Source organism: Theropithecus gelada, chromosome 9 (genome assembly GCF_003255815.1).
Source record: "Theropithecus gelada isolate Dixy chromosome 9, Tgel_1.0, whole genome shotgun sequence".
Lineage (NCBI taxonomy): Eukaryota > Metazoa > Chordata > Mammalia > Primates > Cercopithecidae > Theropithecus > Theropithecus gelada.
The window spans coordinates 31679469-31701328 of record NC_037677.1 but is presented as its reverse complement, the minus strand read 5'-3'; the positions used below and the strand labels follow the sequence as shown (position 1 = coordinate 31701328).

Genomic DNA, 21860 nt, shown 5'->3' with positions numbered 1-21860 from the left:
GATTATAATTAGGTTTTTGGTGTAACATAAAGGGATCACATTGTTTTTTGTTTCTGTATACACCCAACTTCAAGTAAGAGATCTGCCTCCTGCTCTCTGTATCCTACAGGCTCTGCCTTACTTCGCAGCCATCCTTCTCCAAAAACAGCCTATTATTATCTTTTGAATAGCTGCTATTATTCTAATATGTGAATGTTACTAATATGTAAAATTTACTTTCTCTTTTACACACACACAAAATGCATTTAACTCATTACATTTGTGTCAAAATTTGTACAATTTTGGGTGATAGAATTCTATGAATATGCTTTTAAGAGGACATATTTAATATGCAGATAAAAAGTTTTTTATAGAATTGAAATCAGAGGCGCAAAGAGGGAAAATATCTTTTCAGAAATTGGACTATGAGTCAGTCTCTGAAATAAAATGTAATCTTTATACTCATAAAGTCAATTTCAAAATCTCACTTCTCTGTCATATAAAAGGATTTTTAAAAACTTTGAATCTATTATTGTTGTCTTTTATAAATCGGTGGGTCTACTTTCTTAATGGGCAAGATTCTTTTACTGACTGGCAGAGCAGTTAACACAGAATATTATGCTGCCGTGAATGAAATGACGTGTTGAGTTGGCATGGGTTTCTTTTCCATCCAGTGGATTCCATACATCCACTGCTCACAGATTAGAGGATGAATCCTAAATCCACAATCCACCTTGCAGGAGAAGTGCCGAGTTAGGCCAAGAATAATTTTTTTAATAGCTTTTGAATTTCATAAAGGTTTACATAATTTATGAGTCTGAATTACAGACTGTCTCAGTAGCCTTCAGCTCTCTATGGAAGATTCTGATCTACCTGAGAGTGCTATTTTCATCTAAATATGAAGAGTGCAAAAGACTTGCTTTGCCCACAGACTTTCAGTTCTACATCGTGTGTGTCTATGAAACCTAGAGGTTCTAATACACATCTAGAGTGTTAAAATGTCTTTTAAAAACCAACATAACTCTCCAGGTGTTTCATTTTCCAACAAGATCGTGGTTATTACTTATGTTTCATCAGTTATTTTTTAATTTAAAATAGAAAAGCCCAGAAGATTCACAGGCAGCTGAAATGCCTATAGGCAGTATGACAGCCCCCAGCCGAAAATGTGAGTACCAAGCTAAACTTTACATGTAGAAAGTGCCATAGAAAACAGTTATGTCTGTTTGAAAATAAAATGTCAAAACCATGTAGATGTCATATTGGGTATGTAGTTTATTATGAAAAACTTTGCAATAGGATTTGTAATAAAAACTAATTCCTATCCAGCTCTCAAATTTACTACATATTCATATCAATTTTACTCTTTCCTTTAAAAATGAAGTTTTTCTTAGTTGATTTAAACTAATTCCCTTCAGGGGAAACTTCAATTAATGTAAACATTTGTGTGTTTATCATAGCTCATTTCTAAATATATTTGTGTGAAGGTTGAGGCTTTTATTTCACTGTGAAGTGTGGATATATGTTTGTTTTCTCATGTTCTATCAGTCTACTGAAAATTCATCACAAATACGTCTTATTTATCACACTGTCATTGAGATGGTAGAGTTCAAATCAATGATCTCATTTATTCACATCTTATTCTGTAACTCATTTGTTCATTTAATTTTTAATTAACAAAGGTTGATGTTTGTTGCTATGATTTTTTCTTCTTCTGCATTTAATTGACCAATTTTGGATAGCATTTTATTAACCTGTGCTTATGTTTCTGAGTAATTCTTGCAAGTTTTTTGTTTGTTTTTTTTTTTCTTTTTTGTCTGTTTTGGTTTTCATCTGTTACTCTTGAAGTTTTGCCCTATTTTTTCTCATTTATTTTACCCTTTTGTGACACAAACTTCTTAAGGTTTTAATGTTATGCATCATGATTAGTTATTCCCATTTTACCATAATAACTTAGCAAATAATAAAAATAGCTAACATGTATTGAACACTTCTTATATGCTAGGCACAGGGCTGCACAGTTGATGTGATCTCATTCAATTCTCCTACAACTTAAGTAAGAATAAATATTATCTGAACTATACAGATGAAGAAACTAGTTGTTAGAAAGGTTAAATCACTGCTCAAGATTATATAGCTAGTCAACCCTAGCACTGGGGAACTAAAGAAATGCTAATGTATCAACAATTGTTTCGTGCTCATTCATTCATGCATGCATCAATGCATCCTTTCACATTGTTTTATTCACTGAAGAAGTGTTTGAAGATATGCCCTGTTTCAGGCGTGTTTTATGCAATGCAGAATAAAATAAGCATGGTCTTGATCAGTGCAGAATAGAATAAGCATGGTCTTTATCCTTAGCTTGGGATGTAGTCAGGGATACAAATACTGCTAAGAACAAACACCATTATAACAACTACTGTTCTAAATGTTTTAGATACATTAACTCATGTAATTTATTTATTTGATTCAAAATTTGTCCATTTCTGCTTTTAGAACATTGCTAGTAATATTTTTTCTTCTAAACTTTTAGTTCCATGAGTAATTTTAGAATGCTGGGCACATAGTAGATCTGCAATAGACTTTTTTTTCTCTTTGGTTGTGGTCTTGAAAGAAGGATATGCCCAGTCAAACCAGGAGCTGAAAGAGGATGCTAGATTAGGGAGTAACGATGGTCTTCTTCAGACATTTTGTAGGCCTCCTATTTACCTGCTTACTTCCTGTCGAGCTTGGCATACAGAATGAATAGTAAACACATCCATATTACATTACTCAACTGCCCCTTTGCCAGGACATATTGAATTAAGCTTCAAATATTTGATGACTTGTTTTATATTACCTCATCTGTGGAACTCAACTTGTGTTTCAAAAGACAAGATGCAAAAATTCAATCCACAGTCTGATTTAAATTTTTAAAAAGTACAGTGATACTACTTCCAGCTCCCATGTTTTACCATAGAAAACCTCTGATAGTTCAGAAACATGGAACTCAATATGATTGCCAAGTACATGAATAAAGGTAAAATACTATAGGTAATTCTGTAATGAGTACATTAAATTACCAGTGAATACCTGAATACTTGTCTTCCACTAATTTTTTTTTTTTTTTTTCACACGAAAACTCTCTGTCACCTAAGCTGGAGTGCAGCGGCACGATCTTGGTTCACTGCAACCTCCGCCTCCTGGGTTCAAGCGATTCTCCTGCCTCAGCCTCCCGCTAAATAATGTTTAAATTATTTTAAGAAATAGACACAGCGTGTTCTTTATGGCTTACATGCAAATGTTTATATTTGCCTGTGGCTTGTTACCTATCCATGATCTGACATTTAGAAACCCATGATCAGAGATAATAAAACAACAGCAAAAATAGGCCACACTGGTTTCTAGCAGGGTATAATATTGGCTAAAATCCTCATTTGGAATATATGCTATTAATACCAGGACTACATGTAGGCATGTGGAAATTACAAGTTTATTTGCATGTTGCAGTGTTGTCAAATGTATCACTGCAAGTTTTTTTAAAATTTCCTTTCACAAAGAAGAGCTTTATCTCTGAAAATTGGCAGGAGCAGTTAAATGATCTGGCAGCATTATTGGACTCTGAGCGTTTCCAGGCAATGTCAATAAGAACTCCCTGAATTCAATAATTCAGTATGTATTCTTTGTTCTTATGGCTGTTGCCTGAAATTTTCCCCTTTTTAGCAAAGACTAAAATAAGTTAGTGAACCACAAGAAGGATGTAAGTTAGTCTTACAGTGATATTTCTAAATATCCATGATTTTTAGAAGTAAAATGCACAGGCCATCTTTGAAACACAGTAAATGGAGCTATCTTCTAGATGTTAATTTGGGCTCTATCTGCAATTTACTGAAGTTATTTATATCACAGTGTGGGATATGATATGAATCAATTCATACTCCCCAAATAAGATGGCAAACCATATTATAATGCAATCTCCCGGCCAGGCGCGGTGGCTCAAGCCTGTAATCCCAGCACTTTGGGAGGCCGAGACGGGTGGATCATGAGGTCAGGAGATCGAGACCATCCTGGCTAACATGGTGAAACCCCGTCTCTACTAAAAAAAAATACAAAAAAAATTAGCTGGGCGAGGTGGCGGGTGCCTGTAGTCCCAGCTACTTGGGAGGCTGAGGCAGGAGAATGGTGTAAACCCGGGAGGCAGAGCTTGCAGTGAGCTGAGATCCGGCCACTGCACTNGGATCATGAGGTCAGGAGATCGAGACCATCCTGGCTAACATGGTGAAACCCCGTCTCTACTAAAAAAAAATACAAAAAAAATTAGCTGGGCGAGGTGGCGAGTGCCTGTAGTCCCAGCTACTTGGGAGGCTGAGGCAGGAGAATGGTGTAAACCCGGGAGGCAGAGCTTGCAGTGAGCTGAGATCCGGCCACTGCACTCCAGCCCGGGCAACAAAGCGAGACTCCGTCTCAAAAAAAAAAAAAAAAAAAAAAAAAAAAAAAAAAAAAAAAATGCAATCTCCCTTGTAGTCTTAGGCAGTGTAACAGTTAGAAACCAGGAAGTATCCTCTTTCTATTTTTATTGAGCACAATTATTAGAATTATGCACTCAGGCCAGGTGCAGTGGCTCATGCCTGTAATCCCAGTACTTTGGGAGGCTGAGGCGTGTGGATTACCATAGGTCAGGAGTTCGAGACTAGCCTGACGAACATGGTGAAACCCCGTCTCTACTAAAAATACAGCAAAACAAGGCAGGCATGGTGGCATGTGCCTGTAGTCTCAGCCACTCAGGAGGCTGAGACAGGAGAATGGTGTGAACCTGGGAGGCGGAGCTTGCAGTAAGCCGAGATTGCGCCACTACACTCCAGCCTGGGTGACAGAGCAGGACTCTGTCAAAAAAAAAAAAAAAAAAGCATTATGCATTCAGTTCTAACAGTAACAATAACTACTACTTACACCTGTCACACAATATATATGCAACCGAATAATTAATGAAAGTTTAGACTATGACAATTTATTAATGACTATTCTTATCAAATGGTCTACCTAGGCAGATTACTACCAAAATAAGTACTGTGCTTGAAATACTTTTTCTGCTTGTGAGTCATTCAACTCTACAATTGAGTTATACTAACATGCAATTTAGATTTTTCAGAACAGAAATTCTGTCCATTAAAAAGCTGAACCCAATTATGATCAAAATTATTTCATTGGCTCTCTCCTGACCAGATAATATATATTATGTAATAGAATTCCATGAAAACGGAAGCTTCTCTTTATCTTGTTCAACATCTAACTGGCCTAGTGCTGAAAGTTATCTTGCAGGAAGATGAAAACATTGAGTAATTATTGCACAGCTAATTATGGGGCCAGAAATGTTGGTTGTGGTTCTCTTGAAGTCACAGTGGGGAGTGAATGGGGTGCTTCAGGGAAGTCATTAGCACTCACCAGAAAGGGAAACAAAACAATCACACAATGACAGAAAGCACACTGCCCTAGATTGACACAGAAAGTCTAACTCACATGAACAGCTTTGCGAAATAGACTCCATTTTAATGACATTCCCCTGGGAAGTTTGTCTTGGCCCACTCAGTCTGCTACAACAAACTACCAAAGTAGTTTAGGTAAAGCTACTGGATGGCTTCTAAACAACAAAAGTTTCTTTCTCATGGTCCTGGAGCCTAGAAGTCCAAGATCAAGGTGCAAGACAAGAGCCAACTTTCTGGTTATAGATGGCACCTTCCTACAGCGGGAAGTGGCAGAAGGGGCAAGGGAACTCCTTGGCATCTCTTTTATAAGGGTATTAATTCCATTCCAAAGGCCCTACCTCCTAATACCACCACACTAGAGGAGTAAGTTTAAACGTATGGATTTTGGGGAGACACAAACATTTAGTCTATAGCAAGGTTCTTAAATTATTTTGAAATGCATTACAAAAGACAGACGGGAAGGTCATCAGTGGTATTTGGGGAGGCTACAACATGGTTTTTACCTTCTTCTTTAGGCATAACTGCATAAGATGTTAAAATAAGGAATGCCAGCATATAATTTATCTTATTAGACCAGTTAGCAAAACAGTGACCATACGTTGAAGTGTGTTGGTTATCACACTTAAATCTCTAGTCCTGACTTTTGCTGAAACAAAGTGATGGTATTTCATTAGATGGAATATAAGAACGTCAAGGGTAGGTGGGAAAGCTGGTTGGTTTTGAAGGATTTGGTGAAATATGTAATGCTCTGTTAATGCTTCTTCTGTGTTTATTTGGTTCTTTAGGTAAAGTCATTAGCTTGTTAGCAATCATGATTCTGGTTGGGGACAGCCTGCATAATTTTGCAGATGGCCTAGCCATAGGAGCAGCCTTTTCCTCATCATCCGAGTCAGGAGTGACCACCACGATTGCTATCTTGTGTCATGAAATCCCACACGAAATGGGTAAGTTCGGCAATGGAATTACTGTTTCTGGCTTGTTGAGAAAGAAATAACATCTTTCCAGCTATGGTTTACTAGGATTCTTTTTCTCACCTAGGATTGAAAGATGAGCACTTTCCTTTCATAATTTATTTAAACCATAAGAAGAGGAGGACTAGAAAAATAACTCCTGTACTTGGAATAAAATCCAGTTAAACTCCTTTATGATGTTTCCCAGGGCCAGAAATGACTCTATTTGGATTCCAGAGAATTCCATATGGGAGAGAGTCATTCAGAGAAATACTTTAAAGAATTTTGACAAGGACTTTAAAATCTACATATTAAATGTGAGAAAAATATTAGGACGGAAACTTTATCCATCACGTCAGCAAACGGGCCAGTAAGATAAAATCACATTTAAATTAAAACCAGCCAGGCATGGTGGCTCACACCTGTAATCCCAGCACTTTGGGAGGCCGAGGCAAGTGCATCACCTGAGGACAGGAGTTCGAGACCAGCCTGACCAACAGGGTAAAAGGCATCTTCCGTTAAATGATAATTATATTTTCCTTTCCTCTTAAACTTCAGGAGACTTTGCTGTGCTCTTAAGCTCTGGACTTTCTATGAAGACTGCCATCCTGATGAATTTTATAAGTTCCCTAACTGCCTTCATAGGATTATATATTATGCTAAAAACAAAAAATTAGCCAGGTGTGGTGGCCCAGGCCTGTAACCCCAGCTACTTGGGAGGCTGAAGTGAGAGAATTGCTTGAACTCAGGAGGTGGAGTTTGCAGTGAGCTGAGATTGTGCCATTGCACTCCAGTCTGGGCAACAGCGTGAGACTCCATCTCAGAAACAAAAACAAAAAACCAAACCATGGTTTCATCAACCTGACTTATACAAAATGTTTAAAGCCAAGCCTAGCATTGAATGACAGGCGTGTGGTGGCAGATGCTCATAAATCTCTTTTTCTGGATATTCTTAGTTGCCCTGTAACTTTTTTTTTCTTTTAATTTTTGTGGGTCCATAGTGGTTGCATGTATTAATAGAGTACATGAGATGTTTTGATCCAGGTATGTAATGCATAAGAATCATATCATGCAAAGTTGGGTATCCATCCCCTCAAGCATTTATCATTTGTGTTACAAACTATCCAATTATACTCTTTTAGTTATTTTTAAATGTACAAATTAAAGGATTATTGACTATAGTCACCCTGTTGTGCTGTCAAATACTAGGTCTTATTCATTCTTTCTAATTTTTTTTTATAGTGATTAACCATCTTTACCTCACCTCCACCTGCCCCTATCACCCCACTACCCTTCCCAGCCTCTGGTAACCTTCTTCTATCCTCTAACTCCATGAATTCAATTGTTTTGACTTTTAGGTCCCACAAATAAGTGAGAACAATATATAGCCCTGTTCTTTGCCTCCCAGGACACAAGATGGGTTAGAACAGACATTTCTGAAACAGACCCAGAAATAGTAGAGGCTGGTCTGGCATAGGCTCCCAAGGGAGAGGGCTCTTCACAGTCTCTCTGCTTCCACTTTTGCACCTACATTGTCCCTAGGAAACTCCTGCCCTCTTGTGCTTGGAGTCCGTTGCTCAAAGTCCTGACACTGACTCATTATTGACCTATCCTTCTTGGAGCAGTTTATCCAAGGTCCTTCCTGGGCACATTAAAATGCACCTGGTCTGGAAGCCATCCCCTATCTATGGTCCTGAGTTTTGCTACTACAACAGTGATGTAGCCCCCAATCCTCAACCCAAAACCACAGGGCAGTGTGACAGTCTGCAGCAGGCCAGCAGGGATGTTTCAAGCCCTGTTCGTGGGAACAGTTATGCAATGGAACTGGAAAGCTGGGTCCCCAAGCTGTCTCTTTATTGAATTTTAGTCTCAATCCCCCAAACTAAGAAGTAGATGCACTCAGATTTACTAACAGATCAATCTTCTCTTGGAGGGAAGGCATGGAGACAATGAGATGATTTTCCTATAATCATTTTCTAAAGGGAAAAATTTGTCTCCTAACCAACTTCTGCAATGCTTTAAAAATCTCATATTAAGTAGTTTTCTCTCCCCACAGCAGTTTCTGCATAAGTAAATAATAAAAGCCCATATAGCGTCATGATTTCACCTGGCAAATTTCCAGGCCCAAAGATTTAGAAACCCTGGGACAGCGAGTGACTATTTTGCATTTATCTAAGTTGGAAATGTCACAGGATATCAAGAACCCAAGAATATGTCACAGACCTCTTGTATATACGATCTTTAGGAGCAGCCAAAGAAATAGAACTCTTGAAATGCAACTTCCTAATAGTACGATGAATGGGCTACGGATTCTAGAGAAATATAGGAAAGCATTTTATTTACTGATCACTTAACTCTACCTATAAAATTGGTTCCAGTGCTGACATTTGAAATAGCTAATAGTGTGTTACTTTAGCAAAGGCATCTTCCATTGAATGATAATTATATTTTCCTTTCCTCTTAAACTTCAGGAGACTTTGCTGTGCTCTTAAGCTCTGGACTTTCTATGAAGACTGCCATCCTGATGAATTTTATAAGTTCCCTAACTGCCTTCATAGGATTATACATTGGCCTTTCCGTGTCAGCTGATCCATGCGTTCAAGACTGGATCTTCACAGTCACTGCTGGGATGTTCTTATATTTATCCTTGGTTGAAATGGTAAGCTTGGTGGCTTTTCTATTTGGGTTTTCTGAACGCTGAAAATGTAAAACAGAGAAAAAAACCTGGTAAAAATGGAAGGATAAATGAGTAGAAGAGAAGAATTTATAAAACAGTATAAACCATTAAGGAAATATTCTTTGTACTCCCAGAAAGTGCTTTCTAGGCAGAAAGAATGTAATTTGAGGTACAGAAAATATTGACATTTTCTGTAGCGTTAAAGTGACAGGTGTGTGATAGCAGTTGCATGTAAAACTTTTTTCTTTTAGTGAATTTAAGTGGAAAGAATGAAATGTTTGTAATCTTCAAAAAGTAATCATCAGCTCATTTGATTCCAGCTTTGTATCTATATATGATGCCTGTATTTCCAGTTGAAAAATGAAAAGTTCTGTCAATCAGCCAGCTACTTTATTTTTACAATGTGAAAGTTCTGTTAAATAGCCAGTTATTTTATTTACACAATGGAAAATAATTCAACTGAATTTGTCATTGAATCAAATCACTGACTTAATTAACCAAACGTATTTTTTAAAATAATGATTACATCTTTTAAGTTTTAATTGCCAAAGGGTCATTGCACTGATGAAATGAGAAAGAAAGATTTTTATAGTATTTGGTCTCTAAAATCGCAACCTATGTTTCCTATAGAGGTCCTTGTTGACCCTAATGATAACTCAGTCATTGGTTGTGTTTCTGTATAACCTGGTGAGGGAATTGAACCTGGGAAATTTCACATTGTCTTGCTTCTTAAATTCTGGTCTCCATAAGATAAAAGTCTTTTTGAAGGTCACTCCCTATTGGGCTTGTTTACAACTTTAAAAATATCTTAAGGTAAAATCATATTGATTATCCCTTCTCATGGGTTGGAATATGGCAAATAAAAATGAAATAAAATAACCAAAGAAGGATTTAAGGCTGAAATCAAGCTGAATAAAAGTCAGATATGTTATTACCTGTGTCCCGGAGAAGAAAAAGTAAATTAATCTTGAAGGCAATATGTGGAACCGATTCATTGAGATGGACTGCTAGTGAAGCAGAATCCAACCATTGTCCTGGAAGTAAAAGAAATGTTTCACAAGGAAAAAAATAGAGGAGGCAGAAACCTGTGCTAATACAACCAGAATAGCAAGTCTTAATAAGGGGATTCTCAAAGCAAACCCTGCCATTTTTAAACCCCACTCTAAGGCTTCTGAGTTTCTGGTTGTTTTTCTTAACTCTTATGAGATGCATGCAGATGAGGTAAACACCAAATGTCCTTCCATATTTAGAAATGTTCTTATATATTATTTGTGATGCTCTGAGAACATTCTAATTTTGATAATAAGGTGAAAAGTGGAGCAAATTTTGACCCAGCAATCCCATTACTGGGTATCTATCCAAAGGAATATAAACCATTCTATTATAAAGATATATGCAGCACTATACACAATAGCAAAGACATGGAATCAACCCAAATGCCCATCAGTGATGGACTAGATAAAGCAAATGTGATACATATGCACCATGGAATAATATGCAGTCATAAGAAGGAATGGGATCATGTCCTTTGCAGGGACATGGATGAAGCTAGCAGCCATTATCCCCAGCAAACTAATGCAGGAAGAGAAAACCAAACACTGCATGTTCTCACTTATAAGTGGGAGCTGAACGATGAGAACATGTGGACATAGGGATGGGAACAACACACACTGGGGCCTGTCAGGGGAGGGTAGGGGTGGGGAGAGCATTAGGGTAAAGAGCCAATGCATGCCGGGCTTCATATCTAGGTGATGGGTTGATAGGTGCAGCAAACCACTATGGCACACGTTTACCTATGTAACAAACCTACATATGTACCTAGGAACTTAAAAAAATAAAATAAAGCGGAGCAAATTTTACCAGTTTTTCTGAACCTATCCCCCAACCTGAGGTCAATGTTACGGAATCCTGCGATTCTTTCAACTTGAGAAATCTGTATTTACAGTTTTTTTGTGACTTTGAAACCACAGTCACTCACCATTTAATGATGTGAGCTATCCTTTGTTTAAACTAAACACTCTTGAAGGTAATGTGTGGAACACATCAGTCCTCAGATTCGCTCTTGAGCTTCCTAATTTTCAACTTTCGATTTCTAATTTCTCTTTATGGCTCAGTTCAGGGCAATTGCTGGATTCTTTTGAAGTTTACTCTGTTTTTCACAAAGACTGGTTCTCTCTTTGAGTAGATGAATGTCGATGTCTGTAGTCGATTTGTTTTCTTTGCTTTTGTCTACTCTCCCAGAATTGACCTGGGAAGGTTATCAAGAGTCATTTGTCATGCAGAACCCTAAGCTAAATATGTCCTTTTCCTTTCAATGTTCCTGCTCCTTTTCTTATAAGGGTAAGCAATTGCTTGTAAGAAAGCAATGTGACTGATATCCTGTGAGATTCCAACTGGCATAAATCTTGACCCTATTGCAAATGACTATTAGCCGAGGAAAAACCAGCATCCTGGCAGAAAGACAGGAAAAAAAAAACTTGTGAGTTTCCGGGGGCTACTTCCTATCATCCAGGTCGCTTGCTCTCACGGCCTTCAGAGCAACTTCTAAACAGATGCAGCGCTTTCACATAGCAATAAGTTTAACTGTTACTGTTCTCTGGGGCCATGCCAAAGAAAATAGTCGGTCATTTAAAGGGAAGAAAACAAGGTTGCAAAGACTCTGTGAAACAGCAAATAAAATAAATGCAGCAACAAAAGGGTAAAGCGGAATACTAGATAGAATATACTAGTTAATTGCTAAATCCTGGATATTAACCAGGCACCTTCTGAACAAGGTTAATGTCAAAAGACTAGCTAGATCTTTGTTTGTTTGTTTTAAAGAAATTGGGTGTGTTATTTCAAAGCCCCCAGAGAACAAGAACTAGAGACATAAATGAGGCCATTAGCAATGAGGTCAGCAAAGAAGAAAGTCCTCTGCAGGGAAAAGTGCCAGCCTTAATTCTCCAAAGTAGAATTGGCTTATTCAAGCACACTAACTCCAAATTGCATTGAAGCATGTCTAAAGGAAGTTAAGAATGAATGCCGCTCTGGGTGGCCAGAGGAAATTAATGCTCTGTTATGAAGATCAGTGTCCTAGACTGGGTTTCCTTCAAAGCAGCTGGGAAGACAAAGGACAGGGTGAAAGCAATTCATCTGCGAGGTGATCCCAGGGAGCAGAAGTGAAGGGCCGGAGAACTGAAACAGAGAAGGAAGAAAAGTCAATACCATCTGTGTTTTTATTAAGTTGACCAGGACTATGGGAACACGATCACACAGGACCTTCTCATGAGGCTCAAGAAATATCTCTCAGAATAGTTTACCTGGGAAAGGAAGAGGCTTTATGTACAGGCTCCACCAGCATTACCTCCCCATCTCCACTTCCAGGTTATACACACTTGAGTACTAAGAGCATTCCCGTAAAGGGGCTCAAGCCCTCACATCAAAGAAGCCCAGGGCAGGAGAAAGAGGAATGCCGTGTAGACCAGAAGCAAGACTCTGCAAAACCAATCAACACCTCCTTGGAATGGGTCTCTGCAGCAGTGATTGGGGTCAGAGATGGGAATGAGTGCATCTGAAATAGCACACATGTGATGTCTATCAACAGTTGACCCCTTCCACTCCTCAAATGCCCTCCTTTCCTCTTAACACCCATCTCTCCCCAAGTCCCTTCATGGTGATAGCCAGCCAAAATACCACAAAAACTTAATACAAAATAATAAGTGGGAGAAGCTCCAAACCCTACTGGCCCTGAGGCCATAGTTGATAGTCATCATCTCTGCTCTCCAGCATCCAATCCTGATCCTCCAGAGCTCCAGGCAGCACTTGCTTGGGTTGATCTACATTGTTCTCCTGGGAGGGGCAACTTAGGTCTTCACTGAAGGGTCTGAATGTTCACTGCTTTGTCCTTGTTAGGCTGTGTATCCTCTAGTTGCCTGGTGACCATTGTTACCAGGCATCAAGAAGCACCAAGAGACGCTCCAAGAAATCTGAATTTCTAGCTGTGTTCCTTCTCTTCTCACCACGCAACAGCACCCCTAACTCCTCAAGGTAACTGTTACAGGAAAGGGGTCCTAATCCAGACCCCAAGAGAGGGTTCTTGGATCTTGTGCAAGAAAGAATTGAGGGAGAGTCCACAGTGCAAAGAAAAAGCAAGTTTATGAAGCAAGTAAAGGGATAAAAGAATGGCTACTCCATAGAGCAGCCCCAAGGGCTGCTGGTTGCCCATTTTCATGGTTATTCCTTGATGATATGCCAAACTAGGGGTGGATTATTCATGCCTCCCCTTTTTCGACCATCTGGGGCAATGTCCTGATATTGCCATGGCATTTGTAAGCTGTCAAGGCACTGACGGGAGGGTAGAAGTGAGGGCGACCAGAAGTCACTCTCATCGCCATCTCGGTTTTGGTGGGATTTTGCTGGCTTCCTTACTGCTACTTGTTTTGTCAGCAAGGTCTTTATGACCTGTATCTTGTGCTGACCTCCTATCTCATCCTGTAATGTAGAATGCCTTAACTGTCTGGGAATGCAGCCCAGCAGGTCTCAGCCTCATTTTACCCAGCTCCTATTCAAGATGGATTGCTCTTGTTCACATGCATCTGACATAATCACTAACAATTGCTCTTACCATTAGAGTAACTTTCTTCACTGTTGGTTGATCCATTAATATAGGGAGCCCCAAATGAGCAGGTGGTAGTGATAGTTTCAAGTTCACTGGAAACTTTATTGCTGGAGTTCTCAACCCCTGGTCCTGTTAGGAACCAGGCCACACAGTAGGAGGTGAGCAGCAGGTGAGCAAACAAACTTTCATCCCTACTTACAGCCGCTCTGCATTGCTCACCTGAGCTCTGCCTCCTGTCAGATCAGCGGGGGCATTAGGTTCTCACAGGAGCATGAACCTTGTAAACTGCGCATGTGACAGATCCAGGTTGCACGCTACTTATGAGAATCTAATGCCTGATGATTGGTCACTGTCTCCCACCAACCCCAGATAGGGCCGACTAGTTGCAGGAAAACAAGCTCAGGGCCCCCATTGATTCTATATTATGGTGAGTTGCATAATTATTTCACTATATATTACAATGTAATAATAATATAAATAAAGTACACAACCAATGTAATGGGCTTGAATCATCCTGAAACCATCCCCCTCACTTCCGACCCTCGGTCCCTGGAAAAATTGTCTTCCTTGAAACCGGTCCCTGGTGCCAAAAAGGTTGTGGACCACCGCTTTCCTCTATTCCCTGGTGCATGCTCCCCGGGAACAGGGATCTGTGGTCTGACAGTACCTAAGTTTACAGCAACAGGGATCTGTGGTCTGACAGTACCTAAGTTTACAGGAACAGGGATCTGTGGTCTGACAGCACCTGAGTTTACAAGAACAGGGATCTGTGGTCTGACAGTACCTAAGTTTACAGCAACAGGGAGCATAAATACCCCAAGAGAAAAAACTAGCAACACCTATCTATCAATTGCTTTATAATTTTGTACTGTTTCTGCCCTAATCTCCTTTATTTCCTTCCTTCTTACTTTGCATTTAATTTTCTCTTTACTTTCTTGCCGCTGTGTAAGAGCATCTCATTTTGTCTGAGAGCTGAACGTTCCTTCTAAGAAAATTCTCAGAATTGGAAATCTAGAGGATTTCTTAAATCTAGCTTCTCTAAAGTTTATAAAAATGGCGCAACTAGAAAAAAAAGCCCTCGAAGTATTGTTTTTTTCCAGCAGTTTGGATAAGAGAGACTATATTTTTAGCTAATATAATTTATTATTTAAAGTATAAATTAGTTAATTAAAAAAAAACATAAATGGGTTATGCCAAAGGAAGGTTTATTTTGGATCTGAAGCAAAGTTTCAAACCTTTAGGCATTTTTCTTAAGGTTTTTAGATCCTGCCAAAATGGTGTTTCCATAGCAACAGGACTATAGAAACCTCAAGGGACTGTCACTGTAGATGTAGCCAGAGATGTCCCTGCAATGGGGGGAGCTGGACAACTGCCCGGGAATTTAGTACACTGATAGAACCCAGGCTGGTGGAGGAGCTGTAACTTAGGGAGGGAGCTAATGGGGAAGGAAGTACCTGTCCAATTCATGCCAAAACAAAATAAAACAAAGCCCAGGTGCCCCTCCAGGTGTATCCAAGGCAAATGAGTTGGAATAGGGGAAATACCCAATTTCAAACCCACTTCCCCCATCAACCTCCCTCACCATATAGGGTTCTAGATCTCTTCCCCCAACCCTCCCTTTTTTTGGATGCTCTTTAAAACTTCATTTCCTCTCCAAGACTATCCCTTATGTTTCTTCAACCTTATTTTACTCATCTAATAACTGTGCGGGTGGGGGGTTGGGGGGGCCAGGAACCTCAAGAATAAAAAGCAGTCACTTAGAGCAATTTACTTATCTTCCCTCTTGTGAGAAGTGTCTCCCAGAAGTCATATCACAGCCAGACTTTTGCCTGGAGCACTTACAATTTCCAGATAATTTTCCTTATGTGAAAGACAGGATAGAAAGTATTTTAAATATGAATTTAAGATCCTCTACCTTTAAAACATATCCAAAAATGCAAAAATCAAACCTGAGTATTAAATCCGGTCAATAAATAGGATTATCAGTATAGTTCATCCTCTCTGCACTTATTGTAGGTTAGTAAATGTAGCAGCTTCAAGAACATGAATTGGGTAAAAACAAAAAAACATTAACTGAGTGATAAACATCCACCTTTCTAGCCAGGCTTCTCCTCTCTTCTTTATCATATGAGTATAAAATTAAACTGAACTAGAATCCTAGACTTTTAGAATATTGATCCCATTCCCTCCTCCCCCTTTGTCTTTCTTTTTCTTGTAATTTATTGAGTTTGAATGAGTCTTTATCAAGGAAATCTAGACTCCAAGGCAATTCAGTCAAAGATCTACAATCACCAAAGTGGGTTTGGTAAATGAATCCTTTCTCCATCCAAAGGATGAGTAAGTCTTCCTTTCTTTGAAGTTTGGCAATACCTAACTGTAATTCTGTTAAACATCCACCCACAGGAAGAGAGTTTGTTTGAAAAAGACATATGAAGTAACCTTGATATACGTATTTGTTTTCAACAAATATTGTAGTTAAAATCAGTGAGTTCCATTGGCATCATTTTAAATATCCTTTGACTGAGAAAGAAATAGCAAGTATTCAAAACTCATTTCAGGCAGCAAAATTAATGTAATTTAACATTGACAATTATTTCTTAACAAAAGCAAGAAGGGTGAATTATTCTTACCAACAATTTTGAAAGACTTCTATTGTCTTTCTGTAAAAATCAGTCAAACCCCACACTTAGAAATTGTCTACTGAGAAAATGAGTAGTTAAGCCAACTTTGGTGAAGACTGAATTCTCTCTGTAATTAAAAGAAATTGACCATCAGAAATGTTGGTATTTTTCTACTCCTCATTCCTCTTTTCTTCTAATTTCTCAGATCATATACACACATACACACAGATCTTCCAAAGCAGTTACACAAACCCCGTCTCTACTAAAAAAATACAAAAAACTAGCCGGGCGAGGTGGCGGGCGCCTGTAGTCCCAGCTACTCGGGAGGCTGAGGCAGGAGAATGGCGTGAACCCGGGAGGCGGAGCTTGCAGTGAGCCGAGATCCGGCCACTGCACTCCAGCCTGGGCGACAGAGCGAGACTCCGTCTAAAAAAAAAAAAAAAAAAAATGCAGTTGGCCCTAGAACAACATAGGTTTGAACTGCATGGGTTCACTTACACTTAGATTTTCTTCCACCTCTTCCACCCCTGAGACAGCAAGACCAACCCTTCCTCTTTCTCCTCCTCCTCCTCCTCAGTCCCCTCAATGTGAAGATGAGGATGAAGACCTATATGATTATCCACTTCTGCTTAATGAATAGTAAATGTATTTTCTCTTCTTTATGATTTTCTTTCCTTTTCATTTCATTTTGTTTCTCTTTTCTTTCTTCTTTTCTTTCCCAAAACAAAATAATACAAAGTGCCCCCTCCAGGTATTTCCTTCCTTCCTTCCTTCCTTCCTTCCTTCCTTCCTTCCTTCCTTCCTTCCCTCCCTCCCTCCCTCCCTCCTTTGTTTTTTTGAGACAGTCTCACTCTGTCACTCAGACTGGAGTGCAGTGGTGCGATCTCGGCTTACTGTAGCCTCTGTCTCCCAGGTTCAAACAATTATCTTGCCTCAGCCTCCGGAATAGCTGGGATTGCAAGCGTGTGCCCCATGCCTACTGATTTTTCTGTTTTTAGTAGAGACGGGGTTTTGCCATGTTGGCCAGGCTGGTCTGGAACTCCTGGCCTCAAGTGATCCACCTGCCTCAGCCTCCCAAAATGCTGGGATTACAGGCGTGAGCCCCTGCACTCATCCCCCTTATGATTTTCTTAATAACATTTTATTTTCCTTAGCTTACTTTATTGTAAGAATGTTGTATATAATACACAGAACATATAAAATATGTGTTAATTGTGTTATTGGTTAGGCTTCTGGTCAACAGGAAGCTATCAGTAGTTAAGTTTTGGGAGAGTCAAAATTATGCATGAATTTTCAACTGTGCGGGGATCAGCATCCTAACCCCCACATTGTTCAACTAAACTAAAGCTGGCTGACGTCTGTCTTTGCTGAGCTTTACCACTAAGAATTTGTCTAACTGAATCACTTCCCCTAAGGAAAAAAAGGAGAAGAGAATTGTTAAATACAAGTTTAAAGCAGGTAACATCTTTGTCTCTCCTAATTGTGTGTGACAGTGATGTGCTCTTTATCTTATAACTCACAGTTTTCAAAAAAAAATTAATTTATCTTCTGCTGCAAACTGCTTCATGAATTGCCTTGGGAAGATCCCATTGGGAAGTGATAGACATATAAGATTCTGCATTTGAATTATTCAGCAAATACAATTTTTAAAGCTGAAGATTTTAAAATAACCTTGAGAAAAGCCTCCAGGTTGGCTGTCCCACATAAGCTGAGAGCTGTGGTCTTTGCTTTCGTGAATAATAAGGAAGGTTAAAACAGCTATGTTATGTTGTTTATTGAACATAAATACTAGTTGAAAAAGACCTAAATTCAAAACAGCGGGAACGAACCTCCCAATTTCAGGAAATTCTTGAGTCAACAGAGTGTTGAGGATTCTACTATTACTAATCAAATATGATTCTAAAATAGAACATAGTGTAACATCCCTCTTTTGATTGATGTCAAAAGGGACAACCAAAAAAATGAATTCCATGAAAAAAAGGAAAAGCGCAAGATAGCCATAACCAAACTTTTATTTGGATTCAACTCTCAGAAGATTGTTAAAAGCAAGAATTGATACAGTATTTGTAAGCAAACATTCCAGAGAAGATGTTTATTCTCCAGAATGTTGTAGAAAGAGAAATCCTGGAGGGTCTTTTTAAGACTCTGTGGCTGATAAAAGCTCATCTCTGTGCATACGTAACCGTCTCCACCAAGGTCCAATTAGAGGGTCAGCCAGGTTCATTAAAAGAAAGACACTCCAGACTTCCCTCCGTCTTGTTTACAGCAAACTATCACAAATAAATTAGAAGTAGAAAACCCTGCAGTCTATTGAAAGGGCGGCTGGGCGCGGTGGCTCACACCTGTAATCCCAGCACTTTGAGAGGCGGAGACAGGTGGATCACAAGGTGAAGAGATCGAGACCATCCTGGCCAACATAATGAAACTGCTTCTCTACTAAAAACACAAAATAGCTGGGCGTGGTGGCACACACCTGTAGTCCAGCTTCTCAGGAGGCCGAGGCAGGAGAATCGCTTGAACCCAGGAGGCGGAGGTTGCAGTGAGCCAAGATCACACCACTGCACTCCAGCCTCCTAAGTAGCTTCAATCAAAAAAAGGGGCTTCAATCCCGCAAATATTGATTAGTTTGTAGTTCTTAATGAAGCGTGAGGACATGAGAACTGAGTTTACGCTCAGGGACTTTGAGATCTAAACAAAACTCAGAATTTCATGTTTTATAGTGGAAAGTAATGACAATGAATATTTACCAGGCAGCAAGTGACATCTCTTATTGTCACATAGGTTCTTAGATCTACCCTAAATGGTGCTTTATTAAAAATATTGTAATACTATAATCTTTATATTATAATAAGCTAAAAAGCTAAACAATGATATTACAATAAGTTAAAAAGATAAGTAGTTAATCAGCACATTACAATAAGCAAAATATATCACAATAAGCTAAAAAGCTAAACAGTTAAAGCAATCTAAGAATTTTAGCGTTTTAGCTATCATGTTTGGGTCTGATCCAATTTAAGTTAATTTTTGTATATGGTGTTAGGTAAACATCCAACTTTATTATTGTTGTTGTTATTATTATTATTATTATTATTAGAGACAGAGTCTTGCTCTGTTGCCCAGGCTGCAGAGCAGTGGCATGATCATAGCTCACTGTAGCCTTGATCTCCTAGGATCAAGTGATTCTCCTACCTCAACCTCCCAAGTAACTGGAACTATATGCACATGCCACCATGCCCAGCTAATTAAAAAAAAAAATTTTTTTTGTAGATTTGGGGTGTCACTATGTTGCCCAGGCTTGTCTTGAACTCTTGGCTTCAAGTGATCCTCTTGACTTGGCCTCCCAAAGTGTTGAGACTGTAGTATGAGCCACCATGTTCAGCCTGTTCTTTTGAATGTGTATATCCAGTTTCCCCAGCACCATCTGTTGAAAGGACTGTCCTTTGTCCATTGAATGGTTTTGGCACCCTGTTGAAAGTCAATTGATCACATGTGCAAGACTTTGTTTCTGGGCTCTCTATTCTATTTTCTTGGTCTATATGTCTGTCTGTAGCCAGTACCACACTCATTTGATTATTCTAGTTTTGTACTAAGTTTTGAAATCAGGAAATCTAAGATCTCCAAATTTACTAGTATTCAAGATTGTTTTGGCTATTTGAGGATCCTTTGAGATTTCATATGAATTTTAGGGTTAATTTTTCTATTTTTTTTAAAAAAAAAAGTGATTGGATTTTGCTAGAGATTACCTTTAGTCTATACTTTAAGTAGTATTGATATCTTAATAATACTAAATTTTCCAATCCATGAACATGAGATGTCTTTCCATTTATTTGTTTTTAATTTCTTTCAGCAATGTTTTATAGTTTTCAGTGTACAAGTCTTTCACTTTCTTGGTTAATTTTATTTCTAGGTATTTTTTTCTTTTTGATGATATTGTAAGTAAATTTGTTTTCATTTCTTTTTTGGATTGTTCGTTGTTTGTGTTTATAAATGCAACTAATTTTGTGTGTTTGTCTTTCAACTTTGCTAAATTTATATATTTGGATTTTGTTTTAACATCTTGGGAGTGAAAAAATATATACCTACTGCTTAACAAATTATTATTTAATGGAAAGATGTGTTCTACAAGCAGTATTTTAAAAAATATAATGCAATAATGCGTAAAAATGTGTACATTAAAGACACATTTACAAGTCAAAAGGATTCCCCAACAATCACATAAGCCCTTTTCTCTTGTTTTGTTTTTGAAACCCACTGGAAACAGAAATCAAAATTTATCTCATTCAGGGTCTGTTTTTCCCTTCTTCAATTTTAAGTTGTATGAATAGAGAAATATGCATTTATGACAATAAATAAATGAAATCTCTGTTGTCTTTCAATGTTAGAAGTGATCATGACTTTTTAAGTCCTTGTGCTATGTGACAAAATCAATCCTTACTTGAATTTTTTCTTGTTCACTAGAGCAACTTTTCTGGTATTTCCTTAAAGTTTGTGATAGTGAATGCCAGGTACAAACTGGCTTGCTTGTTAGGACTAATATAGGTTTACAAATCTAATGCATCTATAGTTTGAGCATCATGATGATCACAGCTGTGAAGATACAACCTGTGTGCGGTTTCATGTTTCTAACTGTCTGGAAGACAAGTAAAATGTAGTGTGATTGATTTCATGGTGAAGCACTACAACTAGCAAGATGGCTAGAGGATGTATGGAAGAAGAAAGACTAATTCAGCCAGTTCATGTACATTTTGGATTTATAAAGGCCAAACAGTCTTCCTAATTTACCAATTTTTCAGCAAGTTGTGATCTCATAGATGAATTTTTCAGTAAATTTTCTTGGAGACACTGCGTGGATAAAGGATTATACAGATTATTAGGTTGGGCAAAAACTGTATAAACTTTTGGGTGCCACTAAGAACCATATTAAATCTATCTACCTATATATCTGTTTAATGGAAAGACTATTACATGTCTCTTTGTAATCATTTTTAGTTGACATGTTATCAATAATCATCAAAAGACTCTAAAAATTGAGATAAAAATTAGCTGAATGCCTTATTAACATTGTTCTCAATATGTGAATAAGTGAATACTCAAAATACTTTTTTCATTTTTTTCTCTGTGTTTGATATTAGGGAGATGTTCCAGTGACTCTTCATAATAGTGATCACATTTGGGAAAAAAATCTAGATGTATTGGTGGTATAATATTGTGGAAAGTGCTTGGACTAAATCTTGTCCTGAACATCAACAAAAGACTGTGAAAAAGCACAGTCTAGTTGGGCCCTAGACATCAAACACTCCAGTAACTTGAAATATGCTTTAGTTTTTCCTTATTTTTTATTTTTAACAAATTTTTAGAGTAACAGAACTATATGGGTGAGACACAAAAGTACAGAATGAATCATAATCATGATGATTCTTCTCAAAGTGGATGTGTAACTCTAGTTAAGAGTGCTTCTAAAGATAAATAATCAACTTTTTTTTTTTTTACCTACACTATCCAAATGGTGCCCAGTAGTTACATGTGGCTATTGTGCCTTGAATGAGGCTAGTGTGACTGAAAAATTGATTTTTTTTA

At 38.3% G+C, this 21860-nt stretch overlaps 1 protein-coding gene and 1 long non-coding RNA gene across 5 annotated transcripts in view; one reads left to right on the top strand and one right to left on the bottom strand.

Annotated features, from left to right (window-relative positions):
• Positions 1–21860, top strand: part of SLC39A12 (solute carrier family 39 member 12) — an 83170-nt gene that overhangs the window by 41137 nt on the left and 20173 nt on the right. For all 4 annotated transcript variants that reach the window (XM_025396627.1, XM_025396626.1, XM_025396628.1 and 1 more), the window contains 3 exons: positions 1078–1144; positions 6224–6382; positions 8860–9047. In XM_025396627.1, coding sequence (XP_025252412.1) covers positions 1078–1144; positions 6224–6382; positions 8860–9047 — 414 coding nt within the window. The remainder of the gene's footprint in view (positions 1–1077; positions 1145–6223; positions 6383–8859; positions 9048–21860) is intronic.
• On the bottom strand, positions 7472–16326 carry LOC112631460. Its single transcript, XR_003121133.1, has 5 exons — positions 16293–16326; positions 15434–15522; positions 14196–14329; positions 10001–10099; positions 7472–9085 (listed from the first exon to the last, which is right to left on the bottom strand). It is a non-coding gene; the product is annotated as an uncharacterized LOC112631460 (long non-coding RNA).